Source organism: Aptenodytes patagonicus, chromosome 4 (genome assembly GCF_965638725.1).
Source record: "Aptenodytes patagonicus chromosome 4, bAptPat1.pri.cur, whole genome shotgun sequence".
NCBI classification, from domain to species: domain Eukaryota; kingdom Metazoa; phylum Chordata; class Aves; order Sphenisciformes; family Spheniscidae; genus Aptenodytes; species Aptenodytes patagonicus.
This window is the reverse complement of record NC_134952.1, coordinates 1,371,153-1,389,985: the sequence shown is the minus strand read 5'-3', so window position 1 is coordinate 1,389,985 and position 18,833 is coordinate 1,371,153. Positions and strand designations below refer to the sequence as shown.

At 53.3% G+C, this 18,833-nt stretch overlaps 2 protein-coding genes across 2 annotated transcripts; one reads left to right on the top strand and one right to left on the bottom strand.

The window, feature by feature from the left end:
• Window positions 1-761: 761 nt before the first annotated feature.
• Window positions 762-13,729, bottom strand: CCT7 (chaperonin containing TCP1 subunit 7). Its single transcript, XM_076335638.1, has 12 exons — window positions 13,658-13,729; window positions 12,087-12,240; window positions 10,777-10,883; window positions 10,201-10,326; window positions 9,485-9,537; window positions 8,286-8,457; window positions 6,509-6,673; window positions 5,210-5,398; window positions 4,495-4,592; window positions 3,655-3,787; window positions 2,322-2,528; window positions 762-1,419 (listed from the first exon to the last, which is right to left on the bottom strand). Exons 1-12 carry the CDS (start codon window positions 13,661-13,663, stop codon window positions 1,195-1,197), a joined length of 1,635 nt encoding a protein of 544 aa, XP_076191753.1. The 5' UTR covers window positions 13,664-13,729; the 3' UTR covers window positions 762-1,194.
• A 472-nt stretch (window positions 13,730-14,201) lies between these two features.
• Window positions 14,202-17,956, top strand: PRADC1 (protease associated domain containing 1). Its single transcript, XM_076335640.1, has 5 exons — window positions 14,202-14,263; window positions 15,546-15,646; window positions 16,368-16,477; window positions 16,921-17,088; window positions 17,361-17,956. Exons 1-5 carry the CDS (start codon window positions 14,209-14,211, stop codon window positions 17,479-17,481), a joined length of 555 nt encoding a protein of 184 aa, XP_076191755.1. The 5' UTR covers window positions 14,202-14,208; the 3' UTR covers window positions 17,482-17,956.
• The last annotated feature ends 877 nt before the right edge of the window (window positions 17,957-18,833 follow it).

Sequence of the window (18,833 nt, the reverse complement as noted above, 5' to 3'; positions counted from 1 at the left end):
AGAGCCGTGTTTTCTCTTGGGAGTGTTCATCTTTAAATGTCACCACTAGCAAACGCCGAGAGGGTTTTACACGAAAGCTGTAACTGCGCTCACTTTTCAGTACAACCGCTCACACACTGCCAAAACGCGCTTCAGCGGAGATGAACAGCCACAGGGGTCACGTTAAGGGACGTGCCAGATGCCTCTACGCCTCTAACAGGGCTCGTACTGGCTGTTGCATGGCAGCGCTTTACGAACAAAGCAGAAGTAACACATTTTGTGGTGTAATGGACCATCAACCTGCCTAATTAAATGAGATCTCAAAGGTTTGATACCACATTTCTTCCACCATCTTCCATTAACACTTTCAACCTACCAGACCCAAGCCTCCCCAAGAGAATTTTCCTGCCAGAGACGCCCCAAGCGCCAGGATCCATCCCTGAAGCGCCACCAGCCCCACAGATCCCCTCCCCATAGCCCCTCACCAGGGCCAGAGAGGTCAGACACAGCCGCTGCCCTGAACCACGTTCCACGAAGCAAAAGGCGAGGTTTAAGAGGCCTGTTAAGCAAAAGCAAGCAGAAATGTCACTGAGCAATAGCGAAGAGCTCCAAGAGAGATAACAAGTGCAATGGGGATCTGTCTCGGAAGCACAGGGAACTGGGGTACACTTCCCAGCACAGCACCTGCTTTTAAAACGGGACAAAAACCAGTTTGAAAGGTTAACCTTTTAACTCTAACCATGAGCTACCACCCTGCAGCAGAGAACAGAGGCACACCCCAGTTTGCCACTGAAACAAAGTCATCTTTTTATTGTGTTTGAGCCTGGGTTCAAAACCCCCAGCAGAAAGAAACAAAAAAACAAAACAAAACAAAAAAACCCGAGTATAAATACAAACAAACCCCGCACTCGCTGCACTACCTGCCAGCGTTAAAGAGGGCTCCCCTCAGCACGGCTTCCAAGCGGAAGGATGAGGAGAGCCTAAGGGGATCAGTGCTGTGCAGGAAGCGTTGGGGCAGGGCATCTCGCAGGAGGTTGTCGCTGCCGAGGCCAAGGTTTGACTCTATAATTAAACGAGGCCAGTGGTTGCCTGTAAGCCCTCAAAATGACCATCTGGTAAACGGCTCGTTAATTAAGCTAGAAACCAATTCTTTTTCACTTTGCACATTGGAAGAGAGCGCCAGCCCCCATCACGCCACCGACAGGGAGCGGGGTCTCAGTGGTTGTGGGGCCTGCCTCGCCCCCGGCCCCGCCCGCTGGGCGCAGCGTCCACAGTGGAACGGGGGTTCTTGATGGTTTCGTCCACGGAGACGATGAGGCAGGCGGCCTCGGAGGCTGCCGTCAGCGCGTTGATGCGCACGATGGCTGGCTCCCACACGCAGGCCTCGAAGTTATCGGCGATGTCCTCGTTGTTCACGTCCACGCCGTACCACATACCTCCCTGGTGGGAGAGAAGAGGGAAGAGGGTCTCGTTATTGGGCTGGTCAGGACTTCGGGGCCAGTGCATTGGGAAGCAAAGACACGCAGACGTTCAGGGAGAGGCAGAGACGGGACCTTGCTGTATGAAGGAAGAATATTTGAGGGCAACGCAAAGAAAAGAACCCACAAAAAGCCTGTGTTGTCAGCAAACAGTGCCAGCGAAGCCTCATAAAATAGGAGGCGTGCTCCATTTCAGAAAGAAGCTGTAGAAGCCTTACAGGACTGACTTCCACTCCACTGCTGTCTCACTCCCCTACCCACAGCCCCAGTTTTTGCAGCCCAAGATACAGGCCACTCATTTCAGGGCACTCCCCCTAACCCCACAATCATCAGCAGGATGAAATGCGGTGAGAGTGACCCCACGGAGCAGCAGCTGCTTCCGAGAGAAGCCAAGGGGCAACCTCTAACTGCCTGAATTAGGGCTGCGTGTGCATGCATGCACACGCTCCATGAGGTCTGCAACGATCGCAAGCAATCAGGACCTTCAATCTGCAGCTCCTCTGGAAAACACACAGCTCGGCCAATCTCTATACTCGAATTACTTTAATGTTTAATATAGAAGCCTCCCTCCTGACAAATGATGCATTTTTAAAAAGCAAATCAAAACTCCCAGCTCTAGAAGTCACCCGACAGCTGCGATCAAAGGGAAACCAGATCATTTCCTTTTATAGAAACCCACACCAAGCCCACACTTGATCTGAAAACAAAACACTGCATTTAAATCAAAGAGGACACAAGCCTAACATGGGCTTAGCTGAATTACACCAGATCCGTCAGGCTCAAAGAAAAAAAAGAAAGAAAGAAAGAAATCACACACACTACTGGCTCTCCCTGACAGCCCTCGGTTCAGAGGTGGGCACCCACCTGCGCGTGCTTGGCTCGGAGCTTGTTCAGTATGTTGGTGGCATCAAAGCCAGCGTTGTCGCAGAGCTGGCGGGGAATGATCTCGAGAGCTTTAGCGTAAGCACCTATCAGCAGCTGCTGCTTGCCTGGAATGGTCCTGGAGTAATCCCGGAGGTATTTGGAAAGCTCCATCTCTATCGCACCACCACCGGCGACAACCGAGTCGTTCTGAAAGAAGAGGGGAAACTCTCACTCTCGTTCCAAGAAGGGAGAGAGCAGGAAAGCCGCCTTTTCTGCGTGTGTTGCACATCAGGGTGATGTAGACACACCAGGCAGGGGAATCTTTAGCCCAGGCTGCTGCCATGCCTGGGATCGCCTGCCACCTTTGCTGGGAGCTCCAGAAACAGGCCAAGAACCTCCGGCGGCAGCTACCGGCAGCTCTTTCCAGCTGTGCACAAGATAAAGGAGCGGTTTGGGAATGCTGTACCAGGGGAGGAATGGCAGACCACAGCTCCCCTGTGCGGGGCAAGTTTCCCTCACTTCTGTAAAGCGTTCAAAATTAAAGGTATTTGCAGCAGCACTTCATAGCCAAGTTCTGCTATTTTTTCCCCCTCCCTATTTGTTTCAGTAGGGAGATCAGGATGTTCTTTCTAAAAGCAAAACAGTTCCAAAAATCCTGACGTGCTTCTTCCCATCCCCCCAGGGCACTCAGCCTCAAAGCTGTTTTTAACCAGAAAACACGTTATTATGCATAACCCAGAAACACCCGCGGTTAGGCAGCATCTATCACACAGGACCAGCAACTCCACAAGCAGAGCTCACATTCACATGTGCCTCAGACTCCTCTCTTGGTGCTCCCAGCCTACCTTCACAGCCAGGGGACAGTGACCCCCTCAGATCGGTCACCAAGAGAAGGAAAAAGTGGGTTTAACAGGTGCCGACACGCACACGAGATCGACCCCGCTATTCAAACCCACTGAAGAGCTACCCGACTCTTGTGTTCCCAAAATCTTGTGTTCCCTTTAGGACGGAGGTGTTTACAGAACACGCCACAACCCAGCAAGCACAAGTTACAACTGTGCTGAAGAGAAGGCAAAAACCAGGCGTGCCTGAAAAGCAGCTGGCAACACTGCAGAGACAACGCTGCTTTGGCCACGGAACAGCACTTGAGTTAATCAGACGCTGCCCGTCTGCACACTCCACTCTACCGGCTGAGAGCTCCCGGTCTCTCCACAGAGACCTCAGCCGAATGCTGGTGCGTGAAAAACGTTTCTAGAAGGAGTTACAGCTGTGCCAGGTCCGATCAACAACCCCAATGCCAATCCAGCAAGGAGGTATCTCCACTGCTCCTTACCTTGATTGCTCTCCTGACTATCATGATGGCATCGTGCAGGGACCGTTCCGTCTCCTCCATGAACTGCTCTGCACCCCCTCGCAGGATTATCGTGCAAGTCTTTGCCTTCGGGCAGCCTGTGAAGAAGTTATACCTGCCAACGGCACAACACAGGAAGGGTTAGGGTGACGGAGAAGCAGTGCTGCTGCTGGACAGGCTTTGCACCGATACGACAGTATGGGAGCAGAGTTCTTCACGAGCCAGATGCATGACTGAAGCTGTTTCGCCCTACGCAGTGCCCCTATCAGATCTTGAGCTAAGAAGGAGCAGAGCCAGGCAATATACAAGTGAAATTCAAGCTGACCCAGGAAAATGCACTCTCTTCCTGTTGCTAGGACTTTGCGCTAAACCAGTGCTCTCATTTTCACTTGGCAGAACACAGCAGATGTTAGCAGACAGCCCCAAAGGGGATTTCTCCTCTAGCAATGTGAAGCTCCCCGTTATATAGTACCCAGCTTCCTTTGCACTGATAGTAAAGTATCACTGTGGGGTATCAGAGGAATGCCACAATCAACCCCAAAATGTGCTGCTTTTAAGTTATGAATGAAAGAACACCACTATGCTTTCTACAAGGCACTGGGGATTAAATATATATTTTTAAAAGCATATAAAAGAGGTAAGATTTAGGTGAAAGCTTACTCCTGCCCCCTCCCTCAGCCCCATAAAAAGCAGCAATAATGCAATCTTGTTTTCACACCATCACCTTGAGAGATGCTCAAACCTGCCAACGCTTAGACCCTAACTTCTCGAACTAATATTAGTGTTTACACAGGACTACAGGTTCACGGCTGGTGTAGTTACCTCTCTCCTCCAATCTGAGTCTCCTCAAAGAGTTCGCATCGGCCCAGAACATCATCCGACAGGGCATTGACACTAGTCTGAATGGAACCGCCGCAGGCCTGCATGGAAAGGCGATAAAGCGCAGCGTTACCAACACTGATGAACAAGACAAGTTTGCTCAGCAGGTTCCCACTCTTCAGAGACAGCCTAGCCTTTTAGCTGATGCAAAACTACCCTGCAGGCCAGATTCAGGAAAAAACCCTTCTACTTTCCTCCCATCTCATGCATCTAGGCAAGCTACCAACATCAGAAGTAATCCTCGACAGCAAGATAGGATTATGCTTCTTCTAAGTGCTGACTCACAGGCTCTAAAGTCCAGCAGTTACACAAAGAAAGCTTAGGAAAAAAACCACTCATGATGAAACAGGCAAGAACTAGGGAAAATAAACCTCTACTGAGGCAATGTACAGACCCTAATATACGACAACATCAGAGAAAGAAAAAAGCAGTGCAGATGCGATGAGCACGTGATTGTCCATTCCATCAAACAGCTTTGTCAGTATACGGCAACTTTACATAACAGCCACATTGGCAAAAAAAATTATGCGATTTTAATTTTAAATCTTTCTAAGGAACAGTGTGTTCAGTCACCGATTGCTGCCCTGTTTTGGGAATGACCAGCCTGGCACTGCTAAAACTAAATCACAAGTCTGTATTCTGAAACAAGGCAGCTCACCATCATAGTTCGCTTGAGATCTTCTTCCGGGACACGGCCAGCACAAAACATGTCTCTATCCGCAAAGTACTGAGTAGCCACATCACCGATAGGAAGTTTGGACAGGACAACTTTGGCTCCCGACTTGTGGATTTTGTCTAGCTTGTCATACAAGATGTTCCACTCGGCATCCACAATGGCCTGGTAGTCCTAGGAGGGACGAGAGAGAAAGGGACAAGCACTCGCGTTAAAGGGCTGCAGATGCCATCCCGCAGCGCCTGCGAAGGGAGAGCTCTTCTCAAACAAAAGCAGCAGTGACACCGCTCTGCGCAGCCCTGGCAGACAACCGCTTTCCAAGACTCATAGGTGATTTTAGGTCACTATTTTATGCCAAAGAGCCATGTCTGTTAAAATGCTTCCAGCAGCAGAACTGAGTCAATAAAGGGACTGGATGAACTGACAGAGAGGCAGTGACCGCTCAAGAGAGAAAGCACAAGGAGGAAGAAGGGATTATACCCATGTCTGAGAGGTGTTTACAGAACTGTGCATGGATGTTGGGGTGGAGAGACTTACAGCATCTATCACAGAGGAAAAACGGATCCTGAGAAACCTCATACTTTACCAGCATGCCCAGGCTCGACAAGCCATACACAGAAGCCTGCCGTGTTCTAACTGTCAGTGAAACACAGCCACGGACAGCTGGGAAAGCTTACAACAGCACGCAGCAGCTGACTACAACAGAAGAGACCATCATGTTCACCATGGCAGAGAAGGGAACTTTAAGGAAACAATTACTGAGATCACAGTCCAAGACCCCAAAAGCAAAGCACCCAGAGATCTTTAGATATCACAATTATGCAGGAACCAAATGCACGCAACATTGCGGTACTTTCCAAGAAGGTGTCAGAGAATGACCCTGTTTCATAAAGGTATTCTGACAAGACGGAAAGAGAACTACTGTCCAAATGGCTACCTTGTCTGCTTAAATATGCAGAGGCTTTCCCAGCATTTAAAGCACTGCTTAATAAGCTTTCCCTGGAAGGCCACTTGTTAGGCATAAAGAAGTCACCACACAGCTGACGACTTATCACGGCATAGCTGAGGGACAATGACTGAGCAGAAACATGCCCTAAACCTGCTGTAATTCAAAGTCTGCCATACACTTCTCCCAAACGAGGCAGCATAACCCACCAGCTATTTTCAGGGGCGGGGGAAGGATGTGCAGATAAATGGCAATCCCATTTATCCCACTGGCTCTCAAGCAGCCACCACTTCTTGCAGGCATGAGGAAGCGGGACAGGCTCCCCTTTTGGCTCTTACCTCCACCGTGTTTACTCTGACTTCGGCATTGTCCTTCTCGGCTTTGAGCTCCAGCTCCACGTTCAGCAAGGCGATCTTGGGAGACTGATACTTCTTGGGCTGCATTTCAAACCCAGCGTAAGAGAACGTCTTCTTAAAGGCAACTCCGGCCACCAGCTGAGAGTCCTTGAAGACAGGGATTTGTGTTAGGCTCAGCCTCCCAAGGTTTTCTCAGCAGGGTTAATAACTCCCACAGGTGACTCCCTGCTTTCAGAGTCCTCATTTACAAAGCGTTCACCAACAGCTGTCTCCTTTGATTAACCCACTTTTAGAGAAAATAAGCAGCAAATTATTTTCTTCTCTCTTCATAAAACCAGCTTCTATCACTTCCTTTCTACCCCTCAACACACCGCAGCGAAAGATGCTATACACAATCTGAACATCAAGGGATGGAGCATCTGTTCTCTCTCTGATGTCTTTCCCATTTCTACCCTTTGAAGATGGATACTTCTCACCCGCAGCCCCACACTCGGGGGTTTTGTTGCCCCGGTTTGTTTTTCCAAGCTCCATCACCACCTCCGGGATTGTTTTGCAGCAGGACTGCCCTGCCCAACACTGTCCCCTGAAGTGAACTTCTTGACTTCATGGCTGGGAGAGAAATCAGCATCTAAATCTCCTACTCCATGAGTATCTAACCACACACTGCAGACTTGGCTCTGCCCAGCCACTGAAGCCCAGAGGATCCCTGTCCCTCCTAAGCTAGGACAAACACAGACTTTCTCTGCTCTAGCTGACAGGGTGAGATGACCCAGGATCTCTCACAAGCCAACCCTGAAAAGTAGCTACATTATTTGCCCCATCCTTGTACAGGTCTCCAAGGAGTCTGACAGCGGAATACAAGGGCCAAACGATGTGGAGTAGGGAGAGCCGCTTTTATCCAGAACAGAAGACACGACCCTCCCCAGGGGACCAATTTCTGCAAGCCTCAGAATACCAGCAGGCCCAGACACCACAAAAACAGATGCTGAAACATTCCTAATTCACTAAATTAGTTGTCTGGGCAAAACAATGGCATAATTATAATGTCTCTTCTCAACAAAAACGCTCATGCAGAGTGTTTACAGACAGTAACAGCCACAGAATAATAATTCACAGAGACTGTGGCGGGCTTTACTTTTCAGTGGAAGGGTCCCAAGCAAAGGGAAGGGTCCCGGGGCCAAACCCACACAGGACAGAGGCAGGAAAGAGCACGGACACACCAGCTGTCCCACAAACCAAGATCAACTCCCCACCAGGTACCCGCATGCAGTCCTGTACACGACAGGTATTCCAGCACTGTGGTATAAACCACACAGCTCATCTGCCCTGCCCACCACTAGATCAGCTCCTTCACGTTTTCTTTGCATTTTTCCCCAACCCAGTACTCATGCATACAATCAGGACTGTATGGCTTTTGGTTCCAGAAGTAACAAAGACTTCCCACAAAAAAAAAAAAACACCCAACTATATTTCATTATTTGCAGAGATATAAATGGAATTTGCATCAGTAACAACATTCGCTGCAGAGGACAGCGAGATAAGAGTGTATTTGGCTCAAGAAAACCATATTCTCTACCTACAGAAAAGAAATCCAGCCCTACTCGCTAAGCTTTTTCCTCACATCAACAGCTTTGTTGCGCTTTGGTAATTCCTAAACAGGCATTACCGAGCCAGGCTGCATTTCTGCTAGAGTCAACCCACCAAAGGAGCTGTGATCGCTGTCTCCTATCCTTTCAGGACAGACTCCGACAGAACTTACTTCCAAAGCACCTCCTTGCACCTTCTTTATCCCAATCATTTTGAGTTGTAACAAGTCATCTAACATCATGACAGCATCTACGACCATCTTGGAGAAAAACTCCTTGCTCTGGGAGATTAGCTTAGAGCTCAGGGCGGTGGCTGCACACTTCTCCAACAGGCTTCTCTGCTCACTGCATGGAAGGAAAAACAAGGTCTTATTCACTTGCCAATTCTTTTCACAAGCTCATAAAACACCGTGGAGGGAGTGATTAATCCACTCTGATAGAGGCAAAGATCAGCTCCCTTCTATCGACAGGGAAAGCAAGGCACACACGTCAAAGCATGATTCTCCCTGAAATCTGAAGTCTGAAAGCATCAGACTAGCACTGACCAGGTCAGTTGGCTTTTAGACACCACAGGCCTGAGCAAAACAGCAGGGCTCAGCATCCTCTCCTTCATCCAAAGGCACTAAGAAGTTCCTGAAACCCTCTGAAGGTGGCACATTCTCTGAAGTATTAACTCGGGTAACGTAACACCGTAACAGAGTGGATGATGCAAGGGACACCAGGGAACTACGGATCCAACTCCCAGGCTCTATCACCTAAGTTACTGCTGACCATGAGAACTACTGTAATTCACACCACGGGACAGTAGAAAGGATACAGCTCGTTTTGGTTTATTTAAGATGGTTACACAGTTCAACTTGAACTTTTACTGCAGGTATTAGTAATGTCAGATCAAGCAGACAGGAGTTTAAAACGCGGGGAGAAAATGAACTCTAGTATTCTCACCTCAGCTGAAGGGATCATTTCCTTACTGCTATTAGCTATCTAACTTCACATATTCAACAGCTAAGAAGTGATCTGATTTTCAGAGAAGCACTGAGCATTTAACACTGCCGCTGACTGCAGCAAAAGCTGCAAGTCTCCACCACCACTGGAAAAAAGAAATCGGGCCACTTATTTTGGTGCCTAGCTTCCTCCATGTGCACTGGAAGACACTGGCCTACATACTTCGCTGCAGCCCAAGTGAGAGCACGGCATCTCCCCCGGAGGAGCAGGAAACTCCGAAAGCTTGAGAATAACCCCGGTGTGGGGCCGCAGCTGTTCGGCCCGACCTCAAGACCTCAGCCAGAGCCACAGCAGAAGTCAGAAACACCCTCACACCAGCTAACTGAAGCCCAGCTACACAACCAGGTCATCTGTAAGGAAAACTTACTCTTTATCTTCCTTCTTCACTGCAACAGCAATGTCTTTGATCTTGTTTACAGCCTGTCAAAACACAAGCCAATAGCTGGATTAATGATTCATGCTCGTAAGCTGATCAGAACTCCAACTTTTCTCTTTGTATTTTATGTTACCTTTTATTCCCTACTTCAGCATCACTGAAGTTTCAGGCATTTGAGCTATTCCACCCCTTCCAGCACAGTAATTCTAAGAAACACATCAACGTAAGTTTAAGAGGATCGAGAAGAGGCTCAGACCTGCTCCACTGTTTTCAGCAGAGATCTGGGGAACCAAGGGGCTATTGAAGGAATTAACCTCCAGAGAAGGTTCAGCTTAGTGGGACTGATGTGCTTCACGAGACATAAGGTTTACCAAGGATTAGCAGCGATCAGAAGAATGGGACAGGAATTTTCCCATTTATTCTTCCTTGGAGGAAAAACAAAGGAAGCAATAGCGCTCAAGAGGTACTAGCTGGTAATAACAGCTCACTGACACCAGAGAAGGCAGCTGACATTTGCAGTAAGACATCATCAGATTGCTACTGTCACTCCCCATGCCCATTCATTATGGACTTTTGCCTGGAAGCGTGTTATTTTTCCTCTCTGGCACAGAACTCCTCTCCCCAGACACTCTGGTGGAGCCCAGTACACCCCTCAGCTCTGCAGCAGGGGCCAAGCCCTCCCTCGGCTACGAGCAGCACTGCCTTACCAGCTGCGTTGCTGTGCGGAAAGCACGGATGATGATTTGAGGATGGAGGCCTTCCTCCACGTAGGGCTTCACTTGTTTCAGGAACTCAGCAGCAAGTAGAGTTACGGACGTGGTACCGTCACCAACCTGCACGGAGAGGAAACGCTCTGTGTCATCCAAACACTGCAGAGCCGCTGCGACAGCAGCTTCAAAACCACACAAGGGCTTCCAGAGGAAATCAGAATTCATCATTTTCTCTGCTCACAGATTTGCAGCTGGATTCTTTAGTGATTAAGAAGGGCTGGGTTCAGACTACATCCCGTTTGAGGGTGAAGTCTCATTCCCCAGTCACCTATGTCCATGAAACGTGAACTTTTTATCTCTGAAGTTTCCAAACCACCCATCAGATCTGGCTGAAACAGCGTAAAAGATTTGAAAGTTATCACAAAAGAGGAGGCGTCAATAAAGAAACCAGAATAAATGCCAGCCCTCCACGAGCAATTCCCACCTGTTGACACAAAGTCCACACAACCACTGATGGGAGCAAGCTTGCCGCTGCACGTTATGCTTCCGAGCGCAGCCAGGCTACCCTCCTACCTCTGCATCTTGAGATTTGGCGATGTCCACTAACGTCTTCGCAGCCGGATGGACAACATCGAGGAGCTTCAGGATGGTGGCACCATCGTTAGAGATAGTGGCTTTGCCTAGGATTGATGTACAAAAGGAAGTCAAGCTCCACTGCCGCGAGTAAAGCTCTGCTCACTCTGAAAGGGCGCCCCAACACCCAAGGGAGCTTTTCAGACCTCAGAGGGACATTAATACAAGAGTAACTTCAGACCAGCCAGTCTCACTGTGCTTCACCAGTTCACCTTCCAGGTCAAATGTGTCCCCAACCTGTTACTACGCTGCAGTGTTCCCCAGTCAAGCCCTGGTCCTGCATCACTGTGAATTTTGTTATGTCTAAACAACCACAGGCTCTCATCCCAAATTTCCACTTGAAAGTAATTTTTCTTCAGCCAAACGACTGTGGGTTTTTTTCTCCTACATGATTTGAGATGCGATCACCACGATATTCTAGTACACTCCTACAGCCAGATACACAACTATAAATTGGCTGAAAAGGAAAGTGAAGGGGTCACCCCCATGGCGAGGGGGAGCCCAGAACAGCTGTTTCACAGCGGGTGCCTCCATTCCCTATCAACAGGGTCTTTTTAGTCCATTTTTGGAGCAGATAAAGTGAATTTAGCCTGAGTGCAGAACAACTCTTCACACAAGTTAATAGAGACTTTAAATTCATTTCCCTCTTACTTCTCAGCAGAGAAACAGATACTCTAGCCTGACACTCACGCAAAGAGAGAGTAGAAATCAATCATAGCAGTTATTAGGTAGATTTAAATCCATTTATCCTTTTTAATAAAAGTTATTACAGTTTCTATTTGTAAAAACTATTTAAAGAGAATACTAAGACCTTCCACCCCACCCTTCAGTACCAGCAATAAAAAAGCCCCACAAACAATGCGTTTGGTGACTTCATGCAAGTCTTTTTGGGAGGGAGGGGCAAGTCTCATCCCTAAATCACACCAAAAAAAAAAATCAGCCCAGTAACATCCACTGACCTCACGCTCAGCCACAGCAAGCGCTGAGTTAACTCCACACATCTTGTGAGCCTCATTTAAAAAATAAATAAATAGAGATGGTCAGGGATAGCTGAAGACCAGGTTCAAGACACACTCGGAAACCTCCTTTCTGGTATGGGCCTGCTCATATCTACTTCCACTAACCCTGGATCTACCCAACCTCACAACAAAGACCACAGCTGCCTCAACCCAGGCAAGTGCACTGCACTTGGAGATTATTTCCGAGTCACTTTTCGACATGGCTGTGAGAGGCCACTGCCCAGTGCTTACCCCGGTCATCCACAATGAGCTTGTCCATGCCCCGAGGTCCCAGGGTAGTGCGCACGGCTTCTGCGATAACCTGGCAGGCATTGATGTTGCTGACGAGCTGGGGGATCCCCTGCGAGGTGTCCGTCCCCTCCTTCAGCAGGATAACCGGTGTTGGCTGAAGAGAGAACCCACAGCAGAGCCGTTACTCCAATCCCAACAGCCTGCGGACAACCGGGAGCTAACTCCTCACGCAGCCCAGCAAGCTACCACCACGCAAAAAGACCAAGACCAAAACCCAGAGCCTCCTTAAAACTCCTCTGCCTTCATGTGACCTAACCGCTTTCCATCTCCCACTGCTCCCACAGTGCAACTGGAATTCACCCAACTGTCTCCAGCACACGCTCTGGGACCGTACCGTAACTGTCCCCCAAAACAAGCGGGCTTCCTCCGTACAGCGGAGTTCAGCGGAGTTCTGCTTTCGATGCTAGACTGGAGAAGACAGTACGTGCAATAATTACTGAGGCAGTGGGGAACTGCACGAGTGCTGCAACCGGATCAGTAATTTTTTATTATCGTGCCAGCAAGACGGTCAGCAGAACGGGCACGACAGCCCCTTCCCCGTCACACCTCAAATCACAAGTCCAAGCTGCCCCAAGGACGGCAACTGCTGAAAGGTGCTTTCACAGAGAGGACGCGGTAGACGAACACAATTTAAGTGATTACACCTGCCTGACAGTAAACCGTGTTGGAGACGGCTTAGAGGGTATCAGAGGCCCCAGCAGACAAGGGCTTCTCACTGTGCTCTGAGAGTGCTTTCAGAAAGCAAACCAAACGTGCCTTACAGGCAAAGCTCAAAGCACAAACACAGCCAAAGTTTGTGAGGCACCCACTTTTAAACAACCACCTGCGGGCAGAGAGCAAAATTATACTATGACTGTTGCGCTAATGAGTGACAAAGCTGGTGCTGAGGGTCTGACGCGTGAGTAGAAGAGCGGTGTGAGGATCACAGTCAGGCCTCCCTAAGCCCTGGAAAGGTCTCGTGGAAGAAAACGTACCGAGTTCTTCCAGACCCACCAGAGCAGAGGTCTCAACGGAAAAGAAACCCTTGCATCCCCGAGAGAGTCAGGGTAGAGGCAGACGCACCGCCCTTGTGCCGCGGCCTGCCTGCTCCTGAGCAACAGCAACGGGGCTCAGAGCCGGGGAGCGCCGGAGCCGAAAGGGACCCGCAGCCGGGGGAGGCGCTGGGCCGTGCGGCTGAGGGGGACGCAGCCAAGGGGCCGGGGCGGAGGACGCGGGCCGGGCTGCACGACTACAGCTCCCAGCACGCCCCGCTCCCACCCAGCCCGTCCCGACCAGGCCCAGGAGCCCGGCGGGAACCGGGGCCCGACTTGCCCCCTTCACGCCCACGGGTAGCGGCAGGCCTCTACGGCAGGGCGGCCTCCGCCATCCCCACCCCTCCCGCCGGCCCGAACGCGCACCGACCCCGCCACAACCCCGCCGAACGCGGCCCCCGGAGGGTGGCGGAGGCCGAGCAGGCCGCCCCCGGGCAGCGGGGGGCGGCGGCGGCGGGGATGGTGGCGGATGGCACTCACCATCATCCCGGCGGCGCTCCTCGCTGCGGCTCCCCCCCGCCTCAGACAGGCCCCGCCCCACAATGCACCGCGCCCGCCGAGAAGCTTCCCCGGGGCGGGAGGGGAAGCGCGCGTTGCTAGGCGACCGCTTCCGGCCGCGTTCTATGGTACGGGCGGACAGAGCGGCCCCCGCGAGGTGCCCCTCCTTCCCGAACAGCCATAGAGAGGCAGGGAGGCCCGGTAGGGCGGCTCGCTATTTGTCAGGGGATGGAGCGGGCACACGGCCCGGGGCGAGCAGGGCTGGTGGGTGGAGCTTTATTCGGCAGCGCCGGTGAGGGGTCGGTGAGGCGCCGGTGAGGGGCCGCCGAGGCCCCGCCGCCCCGGGAGGAATCATCGAGCTGACAGGGACCGAGGGCGCAGCCGCGGCCTGGGGCCGCGCAGGCCCGCGCGCCTGCCCTCCCCCGTCTCTCAGGGGATTGATGGCTGCGCCGGCCAATAAGAAGGCGCGTGCCGCGAGCGCCGCCAATGGGCGCGGGGCGGGGGCGGGGCGGCTGGCGGCGCCGGGTGCAGCCATGCTTCGCCGCTCGCTCTGGCTCTGCCTCTGCCTCTGCTCCTGCCCGGCCCGCGGTGAGTGCGAGCGGCCCGCCCGGCCCCGGCACCCCGCACCGCCCGGCCCGGCTGCCTTTCTCCCCCGTGCACCCCGGCCCCATTGCATTTCCCCTCCTGCACCCCGGTCCGGGTGCGTTTCCCCCTCCGTGCACCCCGGCCCCATTGCATTTCCCCTCCTGCACCCCGGTCCGGGTGCGTTTCCCCCTCCGTGCACCCCGGCCCCATTGCATTTCCCCTCCTGCACCCCGGTCCGGGTGCGTTTCCCCCTCCGTGCACCCCGGCCCCATTGCATTTCCCCTCCTGCACCCCGGTCCGGGTGCGTTTTCCCTCCTGCACCCCGGTCCGGGTGCGTTTCCCCCTTCGTGCACCCCGGCCCCATTGCATTTCCCCTCCTGCACCCCGGTCCGGATGCGTTTCCCCCCCCCCGTGCACCCCGGCCCCATTGCATTTCCCCTCCTGCACCCCGGTCCGGATGCGTTTCCCCCCCCCGTGCACCCCGGCCCCATTGCATTTCCCCTCCTGCACCCCGGTCCGGGTGCGTTTCCCCTTCGTGCACCCCGGCCCCATTGCATTTCCCCTCCTGCACCCCGGTCCGGGTGCGTTTCCCCTTGGTGCATCGCGATCCAGGTGCATGTTCCCTCGGTGCACCCCGGCCCCATTGCATTTCCCCATCCAGCACCTCGTTCTGGGTGCATTTCCCCTCCTGCACCCCAATCTGGGTGCATTTTACTTCCATGCACCGCGATCTGGGTGCGTTTCCCCTCCGTGCACCGCGATCCGGCTGCGTTTTGCCTCCCGCATCGTGATCCGGCTGCGTTTCCCATCACTGCACCCCAGCCCCATTGCATTTCCCCTCCCGCCCCGTAATCTGGGTGCATTTCCCCTTGGTGCACCCTGGCCCCATTGCATTTCCCCACCCAGCGCCCCATCCCAGGTGCATTTCTTTTCAGGGTGCCTCAGTCCAAGCGCATTTCCCCTCTGTGCACCTCGATCCGGGTGCATGTCACCCCTATCCCCTCCGTGGTCTGGCTTCATTTTCCCCTTCCCCTTGTGCACCCCAGTCCCGGTGCCTTTCCCCTGTCATCTCTGTGCTCCTGGGTGCTGGAGCATCTCCCCTCGCAGCACCCCAGGCTGAACCCGGCATTTTGGGTCCTCGGGCCCAGCCAGGAGCTGGCATTGCCAAAGGGCGTGTTCCCTTCAGCGTGGCGCAGTTCAGGAGCGGCAGCTGGGTATTTTCCCTTTTTTCAGGGGTTTTCCCTTTTGTTTTCTCTGCCTCTCACCTCTCTCCACGCAAACCCAGGTTTACGCATCCATGAATACTTGTATTTCCAAGTGCTGAGCCCTGGAGACATCCGCTACATCTTCACCGCCACTCTGGCCAAGGATTTTGGTGGTGTGTTTGTAAGTATTAAGAACTGAATTTGTCTTGGGTCCCCCCCATCCTGATATTTCTCCATTGCGGGGCCCGGTGATTTGAAGCCTCTTATGAAAATGGAGCTAACTGCTCTTCCGTGAGCCTTCCCTTAGGAAGGAGGCACACGCCGGTCCCTGCCTTCGGCCTCAGCAGGCTTTCGGAGGAGAAGTTTGGTCCCACGTGTGTTCAGGGAGCACGCGCCCCACCTTTCCTCCTCCAAGGGCTGAGGCAGGCACAGCCGTGTCCCAGGAGGGCTGGTCGGGCTCCCATGGGGAACGGCAGAGATAAACCAACTGGTCTACAGATGTGAGGCCTTTCCCTGAATAAACCCAGGGTCGGGATGGGGATGCAGGAGCAGATCTGCTAGGAAACACGTGGAACATCGAGGACCAGAGGAAAAGATGCTTTCTGGCTCTGCATGTGTTCCCCAGGAGCACTTGTATGTATGGACCGTGCCGTGCCTCAGTTTCCCCTCCCCATGGTCACACCAAGATCTAGGTAAGCTGTTGAGTGAGGTCAGGATGGCTCTACAGAGGCTGGAAAGGGGCAACCAGCATCCCTGCACCTGGGAGCCCTAAATCACCCCAAAAGCACACCCTGCACGGGGATGAGCAGGGCACGGGACAGCAGGGATGGCCGCGGTGGGGCTGGGGACGGGGAGCAGCCCCGATCGCCCCTCACTCACCCCTGCCTGTCTTTTTCTCGGAGAACACAAGGTACGACCAGATCCACCTGGTCCCGGCGGATCCCCCCGAAGCTTGCGGAGAGCTGAATAATGGCGTCTTCATCCAGGACCAGATTGCCTTGGTGGAGAGGGGGTACGTCTGGCGTCACGGGAGCTGTTTGGGGGGGACCCTCGGGCAAGAGGGGAGCTGCCCGTGGCACAGAGGGTGACAGTGCCATGGCCACATTTTACCATCACCTCCGGCTTCTTGCCTTGACTTACCGCAGGTGGGTATACGAGGGAAACGTGAGGGTGCTCTTACCCCAGAGCGTTTCACGTTGTGTCTCTTAGAAAACGGCCTGTGCTAAGTTGGAAAAAGCCCTATTTTGGTTTATTTTTTCTTAGGAGAAAGTGGCAGAGCGTGGGCAGCCCGTGCCTAAAATACAGACTCAAGGAGGAGCAGGGTTTGGGGGAGGCGGGGGGCCAGGGAGACAGTCCCTGGTTTGGACATTTCCAGGCAGTCTCTGGCACTTGCAGGTTTCGTACCTGCCAAGGATCTGCCTGCGGCCGCCAAAGATTAGTCACTCTCTGCCCCAGGGGTTGCTCATTCCTGTCGAAGACGCGTGTGATCCAGGAGCATGGCGGGCGGGCAGTGATCATCGCAGATAACGCCTACGATAACGACAGCTTCTACATCGAGATGATCCAGGACAGCACCAGGCGGACAGCCGACATCCCCGCGCTCTTCCTGCTGGGCAGGGACGGGTAGGTGCCTCGGCCGACAGACATCTTGTCTTCCCAAGTGTGGAACATCTCATGGGAAGCGCCAAGCGACGGCCTTGTCCCCACAAAAAGGTGGAGGTCCCAGTGATCAGCATGTCCCACCTGGGCGTGGTGAACCAGATTTTTAGTGGATGCAGTCATAATTAATCTGCAGAGTTTCTCTTTGAGCTGGTTTGTGGTTTACGCTCACGTCTGGGCTCCGCTCTCCCAACTCCGGCCGCTCAGGTGTGCCCGTCACCTCTTTATTCTTCCAGGTACATGATCAGACGCTCCCTGGAGCAGCACGGGCTCCCCTGGGCCATCATCTCCATTCCCGTCAACGTCACCAGCATCCCCACGTACGAAATGATGCAGCCCCCCTGGACCTTCTGGTAGCAGCGGGAGGCTGCGGTGGATCGAGGACTTCTCGGTGGATCCCAGGAGCTTGCCCCAGGGACCAGGTTTGAGCAAAGGGTCCCAAAGCGCCCCAGGGATCCCACCGCCCAGCCTCGCCGGATCCAGCAACAAGGAGATCTTTCTGCTGCCGCCGGCATGTGGCTGAAGGGCAAACACCAGCACCCGCAGTGGGAACCTTGAGCCTGGTACCGAGCACCCTTTGTAGTGACTTTCTGGGAGGGAGGTGATGGCCCAGAGCAGGCCAGCACTTCCCCGAGAAACATCTTAACAATGTGTAAGATGCCACCGGTAATTTGTGCTGCTGATTTAGAGGGATGCAGGATTACGTGGATGAGGTCTGACAGGGATGGGAGGGAGAGCGAGATACAGACTCACAGTGGTCTGTACTAGCAGGGCTTGCCCAACATCTGTATTTTTGTCTGAGCTAATGAAGTCTGTAAAAGTTTTAGAGAAAGGGGAGTTTCTCTTTTTTCATCAGCCAGGGGATGAAGGAACAAATCTTATCGCCCCCCGATGACATTTTTCCTAGTAAACTTCCCCAGGTGCCCTCTGCAGCTGGGGCAGGGCTCACGTCAGACCCCCGCGCAGCATGGATCAGTCACGCACCAGGGCAGGAACAGCCTCACGGGACAGCACTGCCTCCCGCATCCGTCCCCAAGGGCGGGCTGGTCGCAGACCCACAGCCCAGACCTCGGCGAGTTTCTATTCCCTCATCCCCAGATCCCCGTGTTCCCACCGGGATCAGCCCTTGTCTCTGCACTCACCACCCTCCAGTTTACCAGCACAAACGACACGGCCCCGCTTCTCACCAGTCTCGGTTTATTATGAACACTGAAGGGGACACAGCCCCGGGACAGCTGGGGACAAGCAGAGAGGTGCAGGGCTGGTGGTGATGGTTGTGTCAGAGGTGCCCATCTACTGCATCGCCCTCGGTCCCAAAGAAAGTGGCAGCAGGAAATTTTGGCGGCTCCCCAAAATCCAAGAGGGGAGGAAAATACCCCAGGTGCATCCCCAACCTGCTGCCTGTCTGTTGCCTGGAGCCATCTTCTCCCTCCGGCCGTGTGGTCCGCAGACAGGGACACCGCACACAGCGGTGTGGCCTCATCGGTGGCTGGCAGCATGGCATGGATGACACGCTCAGCTGCCGGTGACGTCTCCACGCGGGGCCACTCGGTGCAGGGAAGCACACAGCACCATGCTGCGTCCCTGGGCACGGCAGCTCCCGCTCGGGCGCATCCTGCTCCCGAAGCAGCCCGCAGACAGACGGCCCGGAGGGACGGCTCGCTCTCTGCAAAACCCAAAACGTCTTTTGACTTTTGGACGGTGACTTT

Coding starts and splice junctions, on each gene's coding strand:
- CCT7 (XM_076335638.1), bottom strand. Junction 8,458..9,484: donor GTGAAGAAGGAAGATAAAGA/GTAAGTTTTCCT, acceptor CCTTCCATGCAG/TGAGCAGAGAAGCCTGTTGG. Junction 6,674..8,285: donor TGCAAGGAGGTGCTTTGGAA/GTAAGTTCTGTC, acceptor CCTGTCTTCAAG/GACTCTCAGCTGGTGGCCGG.
- PRADC1 (XM_076335640.1), top strand. CDS start 14,209: ATGCTTCGCCGCTCGCTCTGGCTCTGCCTCTGCCTCTGCTCCTGCCCG. Junction 14,264..15,545: donor CTGCTCCTGCCCGGCCCGCG/GTGAGTGCGAGC, acceptor ACGCAAACCCAG/GTTTACGCATCCATGAATAC. Junction 15,647..16,367: donor AGGATTTTGGTGGTGTGTTT/GTAAGTATTAAG, acceptor TTTTTCTCGGAG/AACACAAGGTACGACCAGAT.